At 34.3% G+C, this 24,369-nt stretch overlaps 2 protein-coding genes across 3 annotated transcripts in view; one reads left to right on the top strand and one right to left on the bottom strand.

Moving 5' to 3' along the window:
* LOC144446766 (DNA replication complex GINS protein SLD5-like) overlaps positions 1 to 227 on the bottom strand; it is a 44,259-nt gene extending 44,032 nt beyond the window's left edge. For both annotated transcript variants that reach the window (XM_078136598.1, XM_078136597.1), the window contains exon 1: positions 89 to 227. In XM_078136598.1, coding sequence (XP_077992724.1) covers positions 89 to 101 — 13 coding nt within the window. In that variant the 5' untranslated portion in view covers positions 102 to 227. The remainder of the gene's footprint in view (positions 1 to 88) is intronic.
* Positions 8 to 23,638, top strand: LOC144446765 (poly [ADP-ribose] polymerase tankyrase-2-like). The gene is made up of 21 exons (XM_078136596.1): positions 8 to 206; positions 5,918 to 6,142; positions 6,317 to 6,525; positions 7,347 to 7,441; positions 7,932 to 8,185; positions 8,631 to 8,752; positions 9,380 to 9,471; positions 9,794 to 9,872; positions 10,115 to 10,286; positions 11,191 to 11,270; positions 11,433 to 11,584; positions 11,856 to 12,021; positions 12,415 to 12,634; positions 13,141 to 13,250; positions 13,879 to 14,001; positions 14,421 to 14,888; positions 15,352 to 15,576; positions 16,014 to 16,194; positions 18,453 to 18,639; positions 19,115 to 19,271; positions 19,814 to 23,638. Exons 1-21 carry the CDS (start codon positions 14 to 16, stop codon positions 19,892 to 19,894), a joined length of 3,591 nt encoding a protein of 1,196 aa, XP_077992722.1. The 5' UTR covers positions 8 to 13; the 3' UTR covers positions 19,895 to 23,638.
* The last annotated feature ends 731 nt before the right edge of the window (positions 23,639 to 24,369 follow it).

Raw genomic sequence — 24,369 nt, 5'->3', positions numbered from 1 at the left:
AGCAAAATCAAACATGGCCTCTCGAGATTCCTCTCGACGGTCAGTGTCCCTTCAACAACATTCTGAAAATTTAGACCCCAATCGTGACCTTTTTGAAGCATGCAGAAACGGGGACTTGGTGCGGGTGAAGAAACTTGTCACCCCTCACAACGTAAATGCGAGGGATACGGCTGGGAGAAAGAGTTCTCCGTTGCATTTTGCCGCAGGTAAGTACAGCGATGGTCGTGTCTTCAGTCTGGTTCCGTGTGTATGGGCAGAGAAGAGGCCACCTCGCAAATCAGCTGATTATCACAATTGTTAGACAATAACAATCCAACCCCTATTTTTGTCATAAATGGGGACTTTTGGAAATAATCAGGTAATCTTTTCACGGTGTATGATTGTGATAAAACTACACCAATCGCTGTAAATTGTACTTCAAAACATGTCCGGATGACAAGGTCATGAATTAATTTGCATATTTTTCAAAACAAACACCTACATTTCGTTCGCCGCAAAATAAATTATTTGAACGAAATCTATTTCTCGGAGTGAAAATTGTGCATTTTAATTTTGCATCAATTTATTCATGTACATCACATTAACAATGTAGGCTATATTTCTAAATCAGTACACCTTGGTAAAGTAAAATATGATAAATTCATTGATAATTGATATAAATCTTATTAATGCTGTTATGATATAAACATGACATGTACTGATGTAGTAATATATCATTACTAATTTACTGCTACATTTCTGAAATAGGGAAATATATGTCATATTATACTGGTGTCGTATATTCTAAGATACCTTTTGTTGGCTTACAGTAACCATGTTATTTCTGTCAGTATAAGGAAGGAATGATAGCCAAGTTTTGTTGTTGCAAGTCAAAATGATAAAAACTGGCATTTCTTGTGAGTCACCACATAGTAAGAGATAGGGGAACACCGAATTTTGGTGCGTCACTAGAATTTGTGTGCGTCAGTGGTGCATCATTGATACAAATTGGCTTAGAGGACACACTAGGAGGGAACCATGCAACAACATGAAGGTCATGTCTGATGTAGACAGTGCTGTGGAACACCTGGGTACTAGTATTTAGATTTGATTGGAACATGTTCATTCCTCTTACCATACACCATTAACACAAATATATGTATTGAACTAACGGATGAAAACAATATTTTGTAATAACATGTCTGAAGTCATTATTTGGTTTTTACACAGTGGAAATGTATGGTTAAAATGTATGTGGAGCCATCAGTATGTAGCTGATTAAAAGAATGAGTAAGACATAACATTGATGAGTCACAAAAAGTAAACATTCATTCTGTACATGTAACTGTAAGTCAAGGGAGCAATCAAGTAACACAATATATCTTTTCAGTGTAATTCACGACTAAATCATACAGTATTCAAGGTGTAATGGTGTACCACTACCCTACACAAAATCTGTTTAAACCATGAAAATTCCAGAGATGACATTGAAAATTCTAAAAAAAAATTCAAGGAATAACAAGATGTTATTACAGTATATAGTTTAATCATATACATACAGATCTATGAATCAATATATGGAATATGATAGAGGAATAGTAATGAAAATACAATTCAATTCCATGTCTATGGATTTAATGAATCTATTTTTTGGAAAGCCTGTGTAGTCAAGATTGGTCAAAATTTAAGCTAGGTCTATTTTTTATAAGATGACCGGACAAAACCCACATGTATTTACAGTAAGCTTTCCCACTTCCATATGAACGTCTATGATTTTAATTAATCCTGTGTTTCCCAACCTGTAGTTTTACTGTAAAAACAAATACCCCTCTGGTATAGAATTAATGAATCTATTTTTTAAAAGCCTGCCATGTGTTGTCAAGATGTGTGAAAATTAAGTCAATTACCAGGGGTATGTTTTGTATGATTTTGCCAGCCAAATCTGTTGTCAGTAAACTGTCCCAGTTTCATTGAACCACATATATGATATATACAGTTTGCTAAAGGGTTATTAGTCTTGGGTTCATTTTTATCAATAATTACCATGATTACAATTTACAGCTGCACTGAAGGCCATCTCCCTGCTATAAAACCCCAAGGTGACCTTGTATGACAATCTACTTAAAATGTAATTATTATCCATGTTTTAAAATGTAATAAAATACAATGCAATATAAATTTAAAAGTAATAGACTTCCTGTTCTTGCACTTCAAAAAACAATCTCAAGAAAAAATATGGATTTTTTACTACATACAAAGATGTGTATGAAATAATTTATGTTACAAATTCAATGCACTATGCTAGGATAAAGAAAAACTAATACTAGTACATTTGTACTTGATATTGCAGAGTTGACTAAATAAGTCCAGTAGCATATATTGTTTGTATATACACCCATATTTGCTTTAAATCTAGATTAACATTATGGATTGATTTCACTCTGACTCACTGTTACAGAAGTTAAGAGTCTTGAGAATGTCCATGTTTAAACATGTCACACCTGATTAACTTTTAATTACTGATTAAAACTTAATTAAATTAGTATGTTATTACATTCCTCATCATCCAAAATTGTGAGTTGTCAGATTACATCAAAGCAGGTCGTCACCTGAGTGAAGGTTTTTGTGTCTGTATAAAGGTATGTTACACCTGAAGCCGTATAAATAAAATGTCTTATTAATCAGTGAAGGCATATATGTACCAACAAACCTTGAAATAACTAACAATTGTTATCATTATATATTTTATTTTAATTTAAAACCCTTTTCAGGTTAAGTTATGTAAAAGATTGTGACTGTGGCAGGATTAGGGTTTTAAAAAACTATAAAAAAACAGCAAATGAGCTGAATTTGTTTTTATTGGTCATTCTTTATGATTGTCTTTTTGATATTGCTAGTTCTTGTCATTGGAGCATTTGGAATCTAAATAAAATGTCCTGTAGGAATATGGCTTGATTGTTTTATTTACCTCTGTTTTCGTCATAAATGTATATTGTTGTTTGTTGTCAGTTTTGTTTTTCCAGCAGCAAGTACCTCGTCCAAGGGAGAAGCACTCACTCCCAGAACAGCATCAGTATATTTGCTAAAGTTTGGGAAGCTTGGGAGTTGCCATACAGTCAACAATAATTTTGGTGTGGGAACCCCAGTAAAATTACTGGGGAACCCCGGTAGATTTGACCTGCTTGTCGCCCATAAAAAAAACACTTCACCATATATGATTCAAGGATCTTTAAATTCCAAGAATCATGTCAACTTTATTTGCATGATTATCTTATGCAAACATATCATGGCAGCTTTCAAATTATATTGGACAAATATCAAAGTGTTACAGCTGTCAAATATGAAAAATGTGATATATATTTCATTAGTATTACTCACATCTGATGAAGTCAAATTTGAAATATTCCTTCATCAAGACAAATATCTGTTACTTTATTTCACTCTTGATTGATGTAATAATTAACTTTTACTAATCTACATAATGATTGGAACATCATTCATCAAAAACTGTCGTGGCTTGAGTTAAGTTTCATGACATACAAAAATGTATTAAAGAGATTTTCATTACAGTTTCATATCACTCTTCTAACTTTGATAACCAGAACTTCATAGTATTATGTATATCTGCAAATTCTATGAATTTTGCTTTATAAATATCAGTTTTTAAAAATCAATTTTTATTCTTTTTCCATATTTTGTTTGACTACATAGTGAGTCAGTACTGTTTGTACTACACATTGCAGTGTAGTTGGCAAATTCTGAAACCTATGTTATGACTGGAATGCATACCAAAGGCTTAACACAGAGATTTGGCTAGTTAGTAGTATTAGGCTTGGCTATATTGTCAGTGTCTATGTCAGTGATAACGACCACAAGTCTCTGGGCTATGCATACCTATCACATTTTGTAATATCAAAAATTGGCAGCAGTTTGATGACCATGGGTTGAATCATTGGCTGAAAATTCCAACCCATCTATATAAAATAATGATTGTATCATTCATATAGTATAAGTTTGTAATTTGATGCTGTCTTTTATGTCAAATTTTATGCTTGATGCTACTATTGCTATAAAAATGTGTGTACCTGTAATAACATTTATGTTTGAAAGATATGGCAAGGCTAGGATATTAATTTAGATATTCTGGGATGTCCCTACTGAAGATTATTGTACACACAAAGTGTTATATATTAATAAATAATAATTTATAAATTGTTATTGGGTTAATGTAGTACCAGCCATAGAAAGTCTTCCATTTATATTACATGTAAAACAGGTAATCGACTGTGTAGTGTTGTATGCTGCTTAACCCAAACCCTCTTCAGAAAAAGAGACAAAATATAAAGAGACAGTGATGAGTTAGTGCTTATTGGCGTAGTTACGGGTCAGTGAAGATATCATACCTGCATCCACTAATCTGTTTTACTTCTAGTCCCTCAGGGGTTAATAAGTAGAAGTGATGTTATCAATATCACATTAAATCATGCTGCACAGATGTGAACAACTTAGTAGAGCTAGTCATAGGTAATATCTTGACAATGCTGGCTGTCACTCTATGCTTGTGAATATCATAATTCACTCTGTCCAGATGTGGCCGACATAATTTATTCTGGTCTTTTATATATAAGAATTGATATTATATAGTCAGTATGGTATCAATAGTAACACAAATGGTTATCTTCACATTGTTCTCACTTGTTTGTTGTAAATATGGTAATTAATTTGATAGTATATCCCAATATTTTGGTTAATTCAGCCAAGGAAAATTTGAGTGCGATAACTGGTCCTGTCACAATGAATAACTAGATGCGTCAAGAGTCAAGAGTTTTTGACTTGGGTCAAGAGTATTTTTCCAGCTGATTGAAGAAAGATATTTGGGAATATTATAGTTATACCTCCTCAAACATGATATATGAAAAATTTGGAACGTTGTGAAATTATGTTGTAGTGATGTAGACGTGGGTTGTTGTGACATAGAACAGCCAGTGTCATATTTTCTGTTCAAAGACAATAACTTGGCTTGGGCATGGTGAAGAACACAAAGACTAAATACAAGTTAATACCTTCACAATACTCTCACTGTTTGATAATGACAAGAGATTATGAAAACGTCTATAAACACTGTTGATGTGTAGTGCCATTTGAATGAAATTTGTTTCATTCACTCATCAATGGCATTACCTCAAATTTAAATTTCTAATGAAGTACATGATGTAATACGTACCTGTGTTTGCATAATCAGGTTCATCTTACAACCATTTTCAAATGACAGTTCTTCTTGTCTTTTAATATGTATGATATCTGCAAGTTTGATTACATTTACAAGTGTGCCATGAAGACATTGACAGTATACTAGCACATTGTATATTTAGGCGTGATAGGAATTGTATACATGTATATATATAAAAAAACACTTACTTTGTGCCAAGATGATCATCCCTGACTTCAACATCAATACTTGTTTTATGCTACAACCAAAAATGTTACCTTGCTCTGGAGTCATATTTTGTATTACACAAACATGTAGTTCCAAACTCAGTGTAAATAATTTGGTTTTTATACTGTTTATATCAAGAGAACTGACTCTAAAACAGAAATCCAAAGTATGTTTGAACATTTGAGACATTTTATAAATTAATGTATTTGTACTATTGTTGTATTTCCCTTAATATAACAGTGTAATAAAGAAATATCTGGTACATGTAGTCACCAGAATATGAAAATAACTTTGGTATTCATTTCCAAAAACTGTCCAATCCTGTGAGTGGAAATTTGCATTTATACATATATCAATGAAAAGGAAAATGAAGTAAATTATCTAAAAACTAGGGTTGAAGATACATTTGTAATAACAAAGCCTTGCAAAAATACTGAATAAATTCTTTTTCCATATATTCCAATAATATAAATATTGTGTTTTCTTTGTACTTCTTGACAGGATTTGGTCGAAAAGATGTGGTGGAACATCTTCTACAAAATGGTGCCAATGTACATTCAAGAGATGATGGTGGGCTAATACCTTTACACAATGCCTGTTCCTTTGGCCATGCAGAGGTCGTGACATTGTTATTACGACATGGAGGTGATGCCAATGCTAGAGACAATTGGAACTATACTCCGTTGCATGAAGCTGCTATTAAAGGCAAAATTGATGTTTGTATTGGTAAGTCCAAATATTTTATTTCAAAATTTCAAAATTTGAGTTTTACTTTTCTGATAGACTTTTTTGTGTGAATGCCATTGTGTTTCTATATGGCTATGCATGTATGACCACAAGAAATAATGTCAACCCTTGTCACTTAGTTTTAGTTTGATAATAGTATGATTTTATGTTCAGTTTTACTACAGCATGGTGCAGATCCAAATATTAGAAACACAGATGGAAAGACAGCATTAGACTTGGCGGAACCATCAGCTAAGGCCGTACTTACAGGTGAATACAAGAAAGATGAATTATTAGAAGCAGCTCGTAGCGGCAATGAAGACAAACTAATGAGTCTGTTAACACCACTCAATGTTAACTGTCATGCCAGTGATGGCAGGAAGGTAAGACTTATGGTATACTTTATTGTACCGTATATGTGTATAGGATGATGAAAGTTCATGAAGCTGACGAAGCCATGGTGGATATCAGGCAAAAGTTTTGGTGAGCTACTCGTATTTCTTGGTGCAAAATGAAGATAAAATTATGAACATAGTATGTGTGTGTGTGTGTGTCTGACAGTCTGTGTCTGTGTGTATGTGTATCACTGTATGTGTATGTGTATGTGTATAAGTATGTGTATGTGTATGTGTATGTGTATAAGTATGTGTGTATGTGTATGTGTATAAGTATGTGTATGTGTATGTGTATGTGTATGTGTATGTGTATGTGTATGTGTATGTGTATGTGTATGTGTGTTTAAATGTGTCTGCATTGATATATATATATCTCACAAAAAATTTGAGTCAAAACTGACTCTTTGTATCCACATTGGGACCCAGATGGTTAGTTTTAATTGTGTTTGTCTTCTGTGTTATGAAAGACTATCATTGTTTCACTAGCCCAATGAATGCTATATTTAGTCACTGAGGTAAATATTTAGATTTAAATTTATAGTACTACCATATTGGAATATCAAAATAAGCTATCACCCTGAAGAATACAGTTTTATTCAGTATTGTGTATGTGCCTATACTGTTTGAAAAGAAATGTTGTTTCCAATTAATGTGTAGATATTTCCACAATACACCAGTCCTGACAGATCAGAAATGTTAATCTGTTACAATATTCAAGTGTTTGTGTAAGCTGTCACTGCCATGTCAGGTTGGGTTTTATACTTGATTCTGTTAAAGTGATGTATTGCTGGTGTCTTTCTATATTATAGTCCACACCATTACATTTAGCAGCAGGCTACAACAGAACAAGAATAGTGCAATTAATACTTCAACACGGTGCTGATGTGCATGCTAAAGACAAAGGGTAAGTTAAAGAAATTGATTGTGTTTAGTTCATGATTTAGTAAATGAAAAGAAATCAGGTGAAATTCGACACTTTCCTGTGTATTTTACAGCCAAACTTAAGTTTGCTGATACAGTGTGAATCACTAATGTATTTTTATCTTGGTTCATAGAATATTTGTAGAGAAGGACACCACTTTAGACACACTGACTCATTACAAATGAAAAAGTAGGGAGACTGTCTCCTGATAAAATAAATTTAATGAAAGCTTTTAATCATGAATAAGAATCCAAGAACCTGGTAATAGTGCATAAAAAGACAAATTTTAAATGAAGTTTAAAAGATTCAATTCTACTATTCAACTAATTCAAGTATTTTAACCCTCTAGTGTGAGGTAAAATGTTATCACAGGTGCCAAGAATTAGAGCATGTTTATGTGAAATGTCAGTGTTTTCAATATCAATGAATTGTTTTCACTAATAGTTATTTTGTATACATTGTTTTTATATAGTGGATTAGTACCATTACACAATGCCTGTTCATATGGCCACTATGAAGTAACAGAGATGATTCTAAAACATGGTGGTAATGTGAATGCAATGGATCTATGGCAATTTACACCGTTACATGAAGCGGCTTCCAAATCTAGAATTGAAGTGTGCTCTCTCTTACTAAGTCATGGTGCTGATCCAACACTTGTCAACTGCCATTCAAAGAATGCTTTAGATGCAGCACCTACTAGGGAACTCCAAGAAAGGCTACAATGTAAGTAGATTTCATTGTCAAGAAAGCCTACAATGTACTAGTAAGTGGTCGACAATATAAGATCCCATTTATTTGATATTGTTTTCAAATGAAATTTTGTTGCTTTTCTGTCTCCTGTTTACACAAAGATGCCAAAAACACATGTGAAAAAAACAACAGTTTGAAAATGTTACCAAAAGTGGATTATTTTCATTCGAAAACAAAGTCTGTGTAAGTGAGCAAAAATGAAACATTTCAAAACCAGACTCATGTAAACGACTGAAACGAAAACACACATATTTGATCTTGGGAATGACCCCATCACCACCCCATTGTTAGCTTTTCTGATAGGCAAAAATGTTGAACAGGAAAACATTGATATTAATAAAACTAAACTTACAGTGTTTCATTCATGTGTCAACTACATTCAGGGAAGATTAATGTACGTTGGTTGATTGTTTTTCAGATGAGTTCAAAGGTCATACTCTGCTTGAAACATGTCGACAGGCTGATGTTACAAGAGTCAAGAAACAACTCACATTAGATATTGTCAATTTCAAACATCCACAGACACATGACACACCTCTGGTAAGTCCATATTGTGACTTTCATCAAATATTAATCTTTCAATTCTGAATATCTGAACTGTGAAGAAAATAGACTTACCAAAAGTTTGAAGTTTCATTTCATTAAAAATTTGATGTGTAATTCAGTGTAAAAAAATGAAAAGAAATAGTGTCTTGATAAATTGGGATAATTGTAATGTTTCCTATGATGATTGAAACTATTGGAGTAGCAGGAATATAATGTATGATTGATATAATTTGAGTACAGTATTTGAGCCTCAGTAAATATTATGGGAAAAGTCTGCATTCATTGAAACTTTTCAGTCAAAATATAGAGGACTGAAACCCAAACATATTATATCTACTACAGTATACAACCAAAAACATGTTTCTCTTACTCTGGAATCAAATCTTGCATTTGTTCCAAACTTGGAGTGTAATAAGTTACCTAGGATATTTCAGCTGAATCATTCAGACTTCTTCAGCTGCTATAGTGTATGATTCAGCAATGTAGACGCATCACATGACTTTGCATGTGACAGAAATATTTTAGGCAAATTATGTACATTCTTAGCTCTACTGCAAGATACTGTAGTATATGATTATGATTTTCCAATATTAACTTCTTTTGATTATTGTTTTAATGTAGCACTGTGCTGTAGCATCAGTGTTTCCCAAGAGAAAACAAGTTACAGAGTTACTTATCAGGAAAGGAGCCAACGTCAATGACAAGAATAAAGAGTAAGTGTTTGGCATTGCCTTTACTGTGGACTTATGGTTCTATCTCACGAAAATTAATAAACAAACACTTTTATCTTTAACAGTACAAGGGATGTTCAGTGTGTTGTTGCAATATCACAAATCCTGACTTTGCAAAATGTGTTGTATTTTCTAAAGTTTCAATGTGAATTGCTACAAAACAATCCATATAATCGGATTTATCACAATATCCTTAAATCATGTCTTCAGTATTGTAACACCAGTTTATACAGCTGTAGAGCATAACCCGGTTTGTTGAATTTGATATGTTCAAAATCTCACTGTGTTTGTTGTTTATTTACAGTTTTTTAACGCCGATGCATATAGCTACAGAAAAGAATCACTTTGATGCCATGGAAACACTACTTAAACACAACGCCAAGGTAAGTTTTAATGAAACTATTTTTATAGCAACCATCATTTCTCCATGAATTCCTGTAACTACTCCTATGCATTTGATTGCAACTACCTGTGATAATGTAGTAAAATGTAATTTGTAACAAATAGAGTGAGTATTACGCCACCATATACACTGCTACATAGAGCAGCATTATCTAAGCTTTAGGTCTGCTAAAATATGTAGATTGTTATTAACACAATGTATTATGTGTCTTATGACCTGTAGGTCAATGCCCTTGACAGTCTAGGTCAAACACCACTACACAGAGCAGCACATGATGGGTCTACCCAAGCCTGTAGGCTATTATTGACATATGGTGTTGATCCCAGTATAGTATCTTTACAAGGATTGACAGCAGCTCAGATGGCCAATGAAAGTATCAAAATAATGCTACAAGGTAACATAAACTAATCTCTCACTTTAGTCTACACCTACAGTAGCATACCTATGATTCATCCTTTGGTGTGCAATCATTTTAAACTCAAACTCACTATGTTTACATATAGAGTATAGAATTTTAAAATATGAGACCACTTCGTGGCATGGCTTTGATTGTTACGCTATTTCCACAACAGTACAAGGTACATGTACTTCCTTGGATTTGCTAAAATGTCAACATATTCTTTTTCTGATAATTAAAATGTGTAGTAAAGTAGAAGATTAAAAACTTAAAGGGGCAAGTCAGAAACCTTAGGATAAAGTGTATAGTACTGAGATATTGGGATTATAGGGGGTTATTGCCTAGGGGTTATTGCATGTTCTTGTTTCAAGTATGTTACCTACCTGTATGATTACAGACCTCAATCATACAGTGTACATACCATATTTAGATATGGTGGTATTGGTAAAACTAATAACTGCATCCTGTAAAAGTTTAAGTAGATGTATTCTGTATTATTAGATGTTATTCCCCAGTATTTTTCTTCATTCAACCAAGGAAAATATGAGTGACCTAAGGGGCCTTAGTGACAACCCTTAGGTCATGGGTATTTTCCAACTGAATGAAGAAAAATATTGGAGAATAACATGAGTATACCAGTGCCAGTAATATCAAAGAAAATTTCGGGAATGTAATGGTAATTTTGAACGTTTTGACTAATATTTCAAAGACAATAGAACCAGTAATGTAGACACACTTTGTCGTGACATAGAATGACCAGAGTATATATGCCGTAATGTATATTTTTATTCAACTTCACTCATGCATGGAATATGAGAGTCTATCAAATGATAATGAAATTACTTGTCTTTGTAAAGGAGTATTAATGTTAGAATTGGTGTGAATGTGAATTTGTTTATAGAAGAACCACCTATTAGTGGACCTGATGAGAACTATCAGTTGTTAGAAGCAGCAAAGGCAGGAGACATAGAGACATGTAAGGTAAGAAGAGTTGTATTCTTTCAAGTATCTATGAAGGAAATGAGAAGAATGTGAAACTTGAACGTAATAGATATATGGACAACAGACCCATAGGGAAATTCTTGTTTCTTACCTTTGGTCTTTACTTCTTGTTAAAAGATATGTTATGTGTTTGTTTCACAGCAAATCTTAAGCAAGGGACCACATTTGGTGAATTGCCGGGATGTGGAAGGACGTCATTCAACCCCACTTCACTTTGCTGCCGGTTACAACAGAGTCACTGTAGTGGAGTATCTGTTACAGCATGGAGCTGATGTACATGCCAAGGATAAAGGGTAAGGCATTGAACATATGCATTCATATTTTCAAGTTCACTCAGTCGTGAATCGTCAGGCTGATGATACTCAATATCAATTTATATAGCAATCAGTACTGTGTATGTAAACATTGGGTCTGTGTAGGTAAGTTATATTGTATACTGTTTTACAGGGGGTAATATGAGTTGGTTAGGCATGTTGTATTTTGAAATATTTGAGATTCTCTTCCAAAAATCTATTTGATTCTGTAAGTAGAATTTTTCATTAGATGTTGTATACTGTTTTACAGGGGTTTGGTTCCACTACACAATGCCTGTTCATATGGTCATTATGAGGTAACAGAACTTCTTGTCAAACACGGAGCAGTGGTGAACGTTGCTGACCTGTGGAAGTTCACACCATTACATGAGGCTGCAGCTAAGGGCAAATATGAAATATGTAAACTTTTACTCAAGGTAAGCAGTCTTTACTTGGTGCACCCAAAGAACAATTGAGTCACACCCAATAATGTCTGTGAAATTAGAGTTTAATTTTTACTTATCACCCAAACACTTACATTACTTTAGCTTTCATTTTGTAAGATTGCAAGGCATGTATATTGAAGTATGTACATCTTTACAGTGTACTGTGTATTGTTCTTAGATTTGCCACAGTACCACAGTCTTTACTGTGAAATAGAACTTTGTCATACATGCTTCATAAATAAATATGTGGAAAATAAGAAAAAAGTATGATGAAAATAGTTTCAGTTGCATCTCCTTGGGATTTAAGTAGTCCATTCTGATCAATTATGCAAAGATCTTCAACCCTAACAACAAAGTAACATTAAAACTTGTTTCTCCACTCAGCATGGTGCTGATGCTCATAAAAAGAATCGTGATGGTAATACACCGTTAGATCTTGTCAAAGATGGTGACCAGGATGTCCAGGACTTGTTACGTGGTGATGCAGCATTACTTGATGCTGCAAAGAAAGGTTGTCTGGCAAGAGTACAAAAATTAGTCACTCCTGAAAACATCAATTGTCGAGACTCTCAGGGAAGAAATTCTACACCTTTACATTTAGCTGGTAAGTTTGGCAATATCAAATCACTCCTTAGTCTAGCTGCTAGACCCTGGGGCAATTCTGCTAACATTAAAAGTGACCACAGGTACTGTCATCCTCAGTTTTTGTTCAACTTTGTCACCCTTGTGAGCACAGATCCACATCAAACTATAAGACTAATCACTCCTTTACATTCAGTGTGTGGGTGTGACATTATCATACAATCTCTACCAGGGTATGTTACATTTAGTGGGTACATTTGAAATTCTGAAAACATATCGTAGTCGAAGTTCTTGTCTTCCAAACAACATTTGTACATATTCAGTTCTTCACTCTATAACTATTATGTATACTCTAAAAGTTACTCCTCCAATCTTGGTGTCTGGCAGTCATATTTTTGTGTAAGGCAATACACCATATATTTTGTTATTATGATTAAACTTGTAAACACAGTAGATGTAGCTGAACTCCAGCAACAAAATTACATGTACGCACTGATGTATTTAACTTATATTCCATTTCTTTCGTAGCTGGGTATAACAATGTGGAAGTAGCTGAACTGCTGTTAGAAAATGGTGCTGATGTGAATGCTAGAGATAAAGGTGGTCTTATACCATTACATAATGCATCATCATATGGGGTGAGTATAGACAGGATATTATATAGAAAGGCTAGAAAGAAAAGGGTTTTAACAGCAATGCTTCAGAAAATTTGTTTCTTGTCACAAAATAAAAGAACTATTATAAGATGAAAATGTTGGTTCCTTGTTCAATTGCATTGGCTGAAAGGTAAATAAAGGACTATAGCAAACGCTGAAACTGAAGTCTTGGCATAAAAATAACATTCAGTTTGTATCAAGAATTGCTTTAAGTGTGTAAACATGCTTATATTTTATGATAAAATATTGTTCTTGCTTAGTTTTGAGAATTCACACCCCCCCCCCCACCCCTCCCGATAACAGAGGAGGGAAATCTTATCAACCTGTATAACATTGCATACCATATTTTTTGTAGGGAATCATGGTCAAATAGCAGAATTTGTGTAGATCTTACATACTTACAAAACACTTGAATTGAAACATTTTCATCATGCTATTATGTTTAACCAGAAAGTGACACAATGCATGTTAACGTACACAATAACACAATTTTCATTATAATGAATTATTTAGAGGATTTAATATTATATCTGTAAAGATCTCCATAACACCATACATGATCTCATTGATAATGGTTCAAGTGATATGTCTGTTCTGTTTGACACCACAGCATGTTGACATAGCAGCACTACTAATCAAGTATGGTACATGTGTCAATGCTACTGATAGATGGAGTTTTACACCGCTTCATGAAGCAGCACAGAAAGGAAGAACTCAACTGTGTGCACTGCTGGTAAGTATAAATGTAGAGACAAGTAGTTAAGTTGGACAATATCCTGATTAGTCTGTAAGATACTAATCTATGTGTTGTGCTGCCCTGCCAGCCTACACTCACATGTTCACTGGCAGGCAGTGCCACATGACACATCATATCTTGCAGATTATATACTAACTAATGTAAATCACCAAGCTGTAATTAGCCTCTGTTATAACCTTAAATTACTATTATTTGCATGTACTAAACTGTTTAATATGCCAGTTAGTTTCTATCAAATTCAACAATCATTCACATGAAATCAATTTCTCTATAGAGACAGGACCACCAACTTCTCCATAAATGTTCAGTGAGAATCTTACGATATTTAAACTCTCAGCAAATGAAAGCGTTTCATTGAATTTCAGCAACATAAGTTTATTATCTGTATATTGCAGCTTGCCCATGGTGCTGACCCAACCATGAAAAACCAAGAGGGTCAAACACCTCTAGACCTTGCCACAGCTGAAGACGTGAGATCCCTACTAGTCGATGCCATGCCTCCAACTCAATTACCAACAGTAACCAAGACATCACCAGCCAGTTTAGCATCATCACCATCAGTATCAACCACCTCATCAACACCTAGTACTAGTACACCAGCTAGTGTTATACTGCCAGGTACAGACACTACACCTGCTGGTGCTATAGGTGGTATAGCTATCGCAAACCAAGGTGCTACAACTGCTACTACTATCACTACTGCCCCGATTGCTCCACCACTGCCCCCAGTGACTGGTGTTGGTGATGGTGCATGTGAGAGGACTGCATCTGAAGGCAGTGATGGCGTACTTGATATAACCATTGGTACTTTCCTTAAAACACTGGCACTTGATCACCTCAGAGATATATTTGAAAAAGAACAGGTTAGTTCAAATTTTCTCCTGTCATAAAATATTCTCTTTATCACTTTATTTAGTATGTCCTTTACCCATGATTTAGTCTGTGTTTTCCACTGGGTCAACAAGAAACTATTTTGGAATTAATCATGGATTTGTTCAAAACCTGAATCTACTATATGTACTATAACACTATGAATTACAGTCAAAATTCCTTTATGTGAATAATGTAGAAAAAAAGAAGCGACAAGGATTTATTACATAATGGAAAAGCCAAGTTGTAGTATTCAAAATGAAAAATTTAGAATAAAAATCCATTTTATTACACTGTTGGCCAAAGTTATCAGTTCTGTAGTATCGAAGATGAACTTTGAAATGTGAAAACACCAACTTGTTCTTCAAATTCCAGGAACTAAATGTACAACCCAAATAGTTTCAATCATTCAAAGGACTCAGCTTTCACTTTCTACTGTTCTATTTGTATCCTTAGATTACTATGGATATTCTGGTTGACATGGGACATGAGGAGTTAAAAGACATTGGAGTGAATGCGTATGGTCACAGACATAAACTGATCAAAGGTGTAGAAAGGTTACTAGGTGGACAGTCTGGTGGTAACCCATTGATCACTCTAGCCAATGCTACCACTACCAATGGTACACTGTTAGTAGACTTAGGACTAGATGATAAGGAATATCAACAAGTAGCTGAAGAGGTGAGTCAGTGGTTGATGTCTTAGATCTATGAGAACCTCAATCAAATGAAAACATAAGAAGCCTTCAACAAAATGAATGTAAAAAATTTGAGTTCCTCAGATGTACATATTATGAAAAAAAAACCACAGAAGTGACAAACTAGCCAGGACCACCATTTACTTTTGTTGTAAAATATTGGGAAATGATGACTACCAGTGTGCACTATAGTATTCAATGGATCATGCCTCCACTTGTGGTCAAAAATCTGCTTCTAAACAGCACCCCCTAGTGGTGAAACTATGTTTCCTGTCTTATATCTTTGACAGAACTAGAATATGGCATAGAGTGATTCCTCATGGCTAAAATACTCTCATCAGCCTGTACAATTAAGATAACTTTTTTTCTCTAAATAAAATCATTTCTTGTCTTCTTATTCACCACAATTTACCCACAACAGATGCAGAATACAATACGAGAACACAAAGATAACGGACATGCAGGTGGTATTTTTAACGAATATAATATTCTAAAAGTACAAAGAGTGAGAAACAAAAGACTCTGGGAGAGATATTTACACAGGAAGAAAGAAATAGCTGTAGAAAATCATAATCATCATAATGAAAGAATGTTATTCCATGGTAAGTATGTCTTCTTGTTTAGATATAGACTTCTTGTTGGTTCCAAGGTGTGTTGTCTGTGCCGTCCTATCGTGTTCCATATATACCGTAACCACAATTTGATTTATCAGCAAAAACATACTACTAGCTGATACCCTTTTGTATCAGTTGGTAATGATAAAATCGATGGGGCCAGCTAGAACTTAGAAGGTCAAACATGATGAAGGAGAAATGGACCAAATGTTCATCTCTGAACTGATGGGTAGGGAGGGGGTTCCCTGGCACATCATCTTGGAACCTGTAAGTTGACTATTCCATGGTACAAACCGTTATAAACCGTTCTTGTCACCATGAGTTGCTGTTCTGTCGCTGTGTCTGTATGTAAACTATACTGCTTGTCTAAACAATGTCAGGTGTTACACTTCTGATATGTATGTGTCTTGGTTGTCACATCAAAGACAGATAAAACAAACAAAGAACTCAGTACAAAATGTAACAAATTATTCTTTCCACTTTACTTTAATACTTGCTGCATAAAGGGGCTGGTGAGTGGAAAAAAGAGACTATTTCCTACATAACTGTTGTTATGATGCCAGCTAGAAAGTGCAGCATATTTCATTTGTTAACTTTGCTGTTATTTTTTTATCACTTTTTTTTTTTTTGAAATCTGGCAGTACAGTGAAAGGAATGTTATTTGTTGTGATTTCCAGTTCACACCGCTCAGTATTGTATTGTTAGGTGTTCTCTGCTCGTACACTGTAACCTAGATAATGGACTGTTACTATGTCAAATATTAAGGTAGAGTGTACCTCGGCAGTCAGTCAAATTTTTCCATATGAAAGTTTGTTACTTATGTTTTTGAACTAATAAAAGAAATTTTGGGTTCACCATCTTATTTTCAAGAAAATAGATAAAAAATATTTTCCTGTAGCGTTAAGTGGCGGCCATATTGGATTCAAAATGGGTTCAGTTTAACATCATTTTGACCTCTATTTCAAAGGTTTACATGGTGACCGCTGATTTTAACTGAGAATTGATTTGAGTGTTTTCATGAACAAAATAACAGTAAAAATTTCAAACTTAATATCCGAGGCACATACTACAATATTACATTGGCCATATGGATGAGGATTGGGTATATATTTTGGATTTTTAATTTCAAAAAAAAATTTATCATGGCTTCCTACTTGAAAAATCAATGGGAAACAACATATGCCAAGTCTGTGTATGTAACTCAATACATTGCAAAAAGCTAAAAAAAAAAAATATGTAAAAAGTTTTATATTGGACTTACAATAACAGAAGATTTTACACATTTATTAATCTTTTGCAATGTATTCAGTTACAAAAAAGGACTTGGTCTATGTTGTTTCATATTGATTTTTCAAATAGGAAGCCATGTTAGAATTGTTTTATAAATTAAAAATCCAAAATAAATACCAAATCCTCATCCATATGGCCACTTTAAAGTGCAGTTGATCGTAACATTTTGTACACTCCAACCTTGAGTGAAAAAGTCACCTAATTTCTCCTGTTGCACATTGACTGTGTAATGGATGATATTACTATTGAAATGTGGCACAAATATCTAGTTTTCATGCACATAATTGTCACAAAGCAGTTTGGTAAATTTGATTTAAGTTTGCATGATTCAATTAATGCATACATGATGTATATTATTTTTGCATTATGTCTTTGCCAGTCTAAATTGCAGTTACAAAACATGTGAAATATTGTACCAATGTGTTCTGAAAGTGAACTTGTACACAAAATAACTTTGAACCAAAATTGGATTAAAAATTGAGTTGCAAAAGGTACCTGAAAATATTGAAGTCAGATATGAAGGGAAATCTGATGTAGCTTCCCAAAAATCGCTTGTGTGACTGAACAATAAAATCAATTTACGTCAAATATCTTTACAACAAGAGTTTATACATGCATGATATCATGTATGTAGTCTGTACGGAACACTGATTGGGCGCCCTCACACAGAGCAGGTTGGAGAGGGCAGAGCAATATGACATATCTTACACTTACAGTGTAAATATGTGTTCTGAATGCTGTGCATTGATAACATTCGATCATATTGAGGATGAGTTCCAGTTTCATAATAAAAATTGAAGAAAAAGCTAATTCACATTACAAAACTTGTTTTATTTGACATAGTTCCACCAATATTTATTATTGCCTGTGGAACTTCAATACAACATAAGACATTAACACCAAACACCAGTATCTATAAATAATGTGTTGACTCATTTCATCCTCCTCTATTCCAGGGTCACCGTTCATAAATGCTATTGTAAATAAAGGATTTGATGAGAGACATGCATACATTGGTGGTATGTTTGGTGCCGGTATTTACTTTGCTGAGAATTCTTCCAAAAGTAACCAGTATGTGTATGGTATTGGTGGTGGTACTGGTTGTCCAGCACATAAAGATAGATCCTGCTACATATGTCATAGGTAAGGAACCATAGTCTATGCATCTACAGTAGCAGCACTGTTTCCACCACAATCTACCTATCAACAATTAGCAGATCAGAGCGCCACCTAGTGGTGAGCCAGTGAACAACCTTTCTAAGTAATCCTGTATACTATACAAAGTTCACCACAATATCGTGGCCTTTCATTGTTCAACACAGGCAGACCCATCAACTCTGTTGTACTTATATATTTTGATTCATCTCAAACTATAGAATGCAAGACTCTTCCCCAATATATATGTTATGTACCTGCTATCCCCTGGTATATTGTGGATGTGGTCTCTGTATTTCTTGTCAATACAATAGCTGCTGTGGAAGTCTACGATATTATGAAAATCACTGTAAGAGAGTATCAGCAATTACATGAATTCTGTAGTATTTTGAAAGCCAGCGTGAGAGAGTATTAAGTTTGAGAGATAGGCGATATTAAAAATGTGATATCTGTTTGTTTCCAGACAACTGGTTTTCTGCCGAGTGGCTCTGGGAAAATCCTTTTTACAGTTCAGTGCAATGAAGTTGGCTCATGCCCCACCAGGTCATCATTCAGTGATAGGTCGTCCTAGTGTGGGTGGGTTATCATATCCAGAATATGTCATCTATAGAGGAGAACAGGTAAGATGTGTGTTCAGTGAAGAATTCAATCTGTAATGGAAACAAATGTGAACAGACTTCCTAATGTGTCAAAGGTCAGACACCAAAGGTCAAACCAGATTTGATGACTAGCCGCATTCCCTGTCATTGCAGAAGCAAACCATAGGCAAGCTTTGTTTACAGTCATTGTACCTCAGGTGCTCTTGGCACCCACATCAGATAGAACAGTTATGCAATTGCCTGAAAGGCAGTAAATACAGTACGACATAGTCGCATATACTGTAATATGGTCACACAGAAGTTCATGGCAGTTTCAGAATACAATTCAAATGTGTCCCTAAATGTTTACACAAACAATCACATAAGTCACCTGACTATAACTTCAATAGGAGTTTAAGGTGGAATTTTCATCCCGTGCAAACTGGGTTATACACAAAACTTATCAGTGACTGTAGGTAGGTAATGTTTAGAACACTCTTGGTGATATTTGGTCTATCTATAAAACTTATATGACTATAATAATTGTACAGTTCACGACAATACTGTGTGTTTCCTTTCACCAGGCTTACCCAGAGTACTTGATTACATACCAGATAGTCAAACCAGATGCATCAGACTCCAAAGCAGTAGGTGCCACATCATGAGACTTGGGGCAGTAAACTCTGGCTACCTTGCTTCCATGACTACAACAACTCTCAAACAACTACAATGACATTGTTATACAAACTGTCGAAGGATTGCGGTTATGCTACAACACTATACAAAATTCTACTACTATGCCAAATGTCAAATGGCCATTATTACTACAGAGTCAGAGGACTGCGATTTTGCTACGACGCCATACGCCAACTTTCAAATAACCACAATTCTGCTACTATGCCAGCTGTCAAATCATCTCACTTTCAGCAAGATACTAGCACAGTTTTAAGTACCTATAGCAGTATATCCTATCGTCTTGGTGTAGCCAAGTGTGACAACTCAAGTCAGGAGTCAGCTGTAACTCTACCTTTGTCTGTGAATATGTCTGCAAACCATGTCAAATGTAGTTACTGTTTGTAAAGTTTTCATCTCCCAGATGTACATGGTATGGTTGAATATTGCATATTTAGAAGCAAAGACCACAATAGGTAAGGTATTGGTCAATAGGCTGCCTATATAATGTCTTTGCTATTGGTACTACAGAACAGACTTGACCTTGAATTCGAACAAAATAACGGTATTGAGAAAAGTTCTGTTGGAGGAATCAAATACCAAACTTAGACCTACCGAACATGGAGGAATGAAATGCCATATCTGTAAATTAATACCAAACTATAATTGGAGGAATCAAACCACAAACTGAAATATTCGTACTACTGTACTCTATTAGAAGAAATGAAATATCCATACATGGAAATACTAAACTCACTGGAGGAGTGAAATGTCCATTCTTATAAAACTAAACTTGATTTGTGGAATCAAATGTCAATCTTGGAAAGTCCAAGCTGCATTGGAGGACTGAAAAAACAAACCTTGAAATTCTGATCTAATTGGAGGAATCGAGTAACAAAAACCTGTGAAATGTTGATCTAATTGGTGAAATCAAGTTGTGTATCAAATCTATCTGTAAATACTTCACTAAGTGGATAAATCAAATGTGTCAAACTTGTAAATACTGAGCTACATTGGAGGAAATATATACCTAATGTTGAAATATCAAACTGAACTGGAGACAAGAAGTAACAAACAGTATGAATACCGTACAGCTTGACCTGTGTGTGCTGAAGTCTAATTTTCAAGAGGAGTAATGAAATATCAAACATTGTAAATAACATACAACAGTGCTCAGATATCATTTTTACTGTATCTCATGTATACTGTATCCTACTATTTAAATATACATTTGGAAAGACTCAAAAACATGGAAAAAAGGAACAGGTCAGATGCAAAGTCTGGGCAAGTAGTCTTTCCAATTCCTCAGTTCTTTAGTGGTGCTTTAATATATGAAAAAGACTGCCCTACCTGTCATGAAGCAGATCACTCAATAAATTGTGCAATCAAAAAAGTCTGTACTTAAAATTTACTATCCCATGTATTTATTAGTAAAGTGACATTCAAGAAACATTCCTGAACAACTCATGTCAACCACATGCAGTTCTTCAGGTGTGCTGTTGTCTTGCTATCTCCCAAGTACATATTTTCAGAGAGGAAAGGGTTTAAAATGATAAGACTGAGATTGTCCACCATTTACTGGTTACAAAATTGAAAATTTCATGACAGTTAAAGTTAGAGAGACTGTATGCTGAGTGATATGTGAACGAATTTGTCAATATTCAGTCATCAAACTGTATATGTTGAACAAAATGGTGGTTTTTACAGATACTGGTATTGATGTTTAGTTAATGTAGAGGCTAGTTCTTTTGTTACAATAATGTGTGTGATAAGGTGAAATCTACTATACCCAAGTGCCCTGTAAAGCTGTATTGTTTTACCAGGTTCTCCACGACATGTGATAGTGGAAAACTATGATGTGTTTTAGACTGCCCTCTATTGACATGCCTGGGATATGAAAAATTGGGAAAATCACTGATACATTAGTTTCTCACAAGACATTCACTGTCTTATAGAAGTCATTTTAAGTAGCAATTTCATAAATTAATTTTGTAATCATGTGTTACAAGTACAGTATGCAAGAATTTGTTCAACTCAGATCTGCCGAATGACTACAAATTGCTGTATATGAACTTTACAAGTATATCAAAGTGTGTGATTTTAAATACAGTATTTAATTTGATTTACCAATTCCCAAAAATTCTAAACACAACATGCATTATTGTGAGGTATTGACGGCATAACTTTGCTAGTTTTATCATACATCTGGCATTAGTATGATTTTAGCTCCAAACTAGAATATTTAATTATTCAAAGGATATTAATGAAATGTAGACACTGACCCATTAGTATGCTAGGTATAAATGTTTATGTGTGCCTGGTGTACAGTCATGCATCATAAAATTGGTCTTGTTGGTGCTCTTCATAGAACTCTATCATGTGGTTATTAAATTCATCAAATGTGTCTTTCACTTTCAGTTATAATTCTCTGTAAAGAACCAGACTCCATACAATCCTTGCAATGTTTATATTCTTATCACCATATCAATAAGTGCTGTCCTCGTTGCCAAGATTTCCCCAAATCAAGTTTTTTTTATGCTACATGTACTGCTGAGTAGTCACATCACTTTAATGATGTCAGAACCACCAAAATGAAGTCTGCTTCATTCAAATTTTCCAATGAAAGTATATTTGCTGTCATTCACTGTAATAGCTGGTAGTTGTGGACGTTTGGATAAATGCCAATCTCATTCACTATGTACAAAAATCTACTGAATGAACTCATGTTTGGGAACAATCAAAGGATGAATTTCCAACAATACAGTTTGATTCATAAGTGTAACTCTAATTTGAATGTTTACAGTTCCTTTGTTATATTTATTGAATGTAGGTCGGTATTTTTCCAGACATAACTTCCAGCAATGCTTCCTATTCACGTACATATACCTGGACAAAACACAAGTTTTATGGTAACTTGGTAATTTTGGACCAAAGAGAATGTATATATTCATTCCTCACTCTCTCTTGCTGTATTCATAGACAGTCTACTGTCTATGGTTTTTGGTACCTTATTTGAAATCATGTGACTACAGATTGCATCAAAGGTCAAAGGTCATGGAAAAAAGCACCACAATGAATTGTTAGTTTATCTAACTACATTACATTACTAATGATTTGCTTTCAGCATCCTCATCACCAGTGTATATTATACAGTGATTTTATCAACACTTTCAAATATGGCTTTTTTCTCACCAAGTTACAGAGAAAAACAGTACAACTTTATAATAGTCCATGTTTTTGAAGAAATATAAACATACCATTGCCTAGTACCAAAATTTACATATTTTATGCATGTATTTCAGAGAGTATTTGAAACTTTATGGTATGACTGACTTGTTTTAAAGCCTCCCTTCTGCCATTTTATGTTATTATGTGCTATCAGTGTGTGTATTTTGTTTGTGTAATTTGTAACAAAAGACATGAGATGTTAAAAACATCATGCCATCTAATTGAAACTCTATAGTCACTCTGTTTTTGTAGTAATACATAAATGAATTCATTCACACACAGTGTTACTTTCACTTTCCTTTTGTCACTGTGTATGCTATATAGCAATTTATCTCCCATATTGGTCCACTTTTGCCCATTTTCAGCAGTCTACCATCCATTTTAGAACACAAAAGAATACTTACAATGTTTTGAAATCTTGTGAATACTTAAAATCAATTTTTATGTGTTTTTATCAGTATTTTTGTTTTTGTTTTTTTTTGAGCCTAGGAGTTGTGTCTCTTTCAGTGTTGTACAGAATTTTTGTTATTAAATTATGTTTATGCAAATATATGAAATCAAAAGAATAATTCTAGTATTTGTTGTAAGTTTGAAAATGTATGTACATGCATGTGTGTTTGTGTGTGTGTGTGTGTGTGTGTGTGTATGAATGTGTTTACTAGTATATCGTGTGTGTTGCATATGCTTACAAACAAAAGACTATAACTTTAGAATAACTTACCAAGTGAAATTAACATGATATTGTTTTGAAAAACCGACCACAGCAAAGATTGTACACGGATGAACAGTCTATGTAAATGTGATGATTTGATGAATACATTTAGTACTGTCATCTATACATAGTCAAACACTGACTTGATTTTCAATGATTTTATGACGTCATAGGGTGGTGTAGATTGTAAAGAACAACGCCGGGAGCGTCATGATCCCCCCCCCCCTCACGTTTGCGGAAAGGATTAGAAGAGCGCCCACAACGGCTGAATCAGTCTAGCGATGGAGGCGCTGACGTGATATATGTTAGTGTTAGGAGAGATACGAGAAAGAGAAACATGTTGACCTTGTCTTAATTTAAACAATCTGTATACTTCACTCTATCTCAGACCACTATATTAGTCTGAGACCATCAAAATCCATCACAGGTTTGATTTCAAGTCCAGCTGGGAAAATGTTATTAATCTTACTTTCGTTTTGAAAAAAAAAGATAATCTTTTAAAAATAAGTGCACGTAGGATTAGATTGA

Source organism: Glandiceps talaboti, chromosome 15 (assembly GCF_964340395.1).
Source record: "Glandiceps talaboti chromosome 15, keGlaTala1.1, whole genome shotgun sequence".
NCBI classification, from domain to species: Eukaryota; Metazoa; Hemichordata; class Enteropneusta; family Spengelidae; genus Glandiceps; species Glandiceps talaboti.
This window is presented reverse-complemented; position numbering and strand designations above follow the sequence as displayed.

Excerpts from the sequence above, each read along its gene's own strand:
- LOC144446765 (XM_078136596.1), top strand. The coding sequence starts at position 14 with ATGGCCTCTCGAGATTCCTCTCGACGGTCAGTGTCCCTTCAACAACAT. Across the intron at positions 6,526-7,346 it reads ATGCCAGTGATGGCAGGAAG|TCCACACCATTACATTTAGC; the intron begins GTAAGACTTATG and ends TCTATATTATAG. Across the intron at positions 7,442-7,931 it reads GTGCATGCTAAAGACAAAGG|TGGATTAGTACCATTACACA; the intron begins GTAAGTTAAAGA and ends GTTTTTATATAG.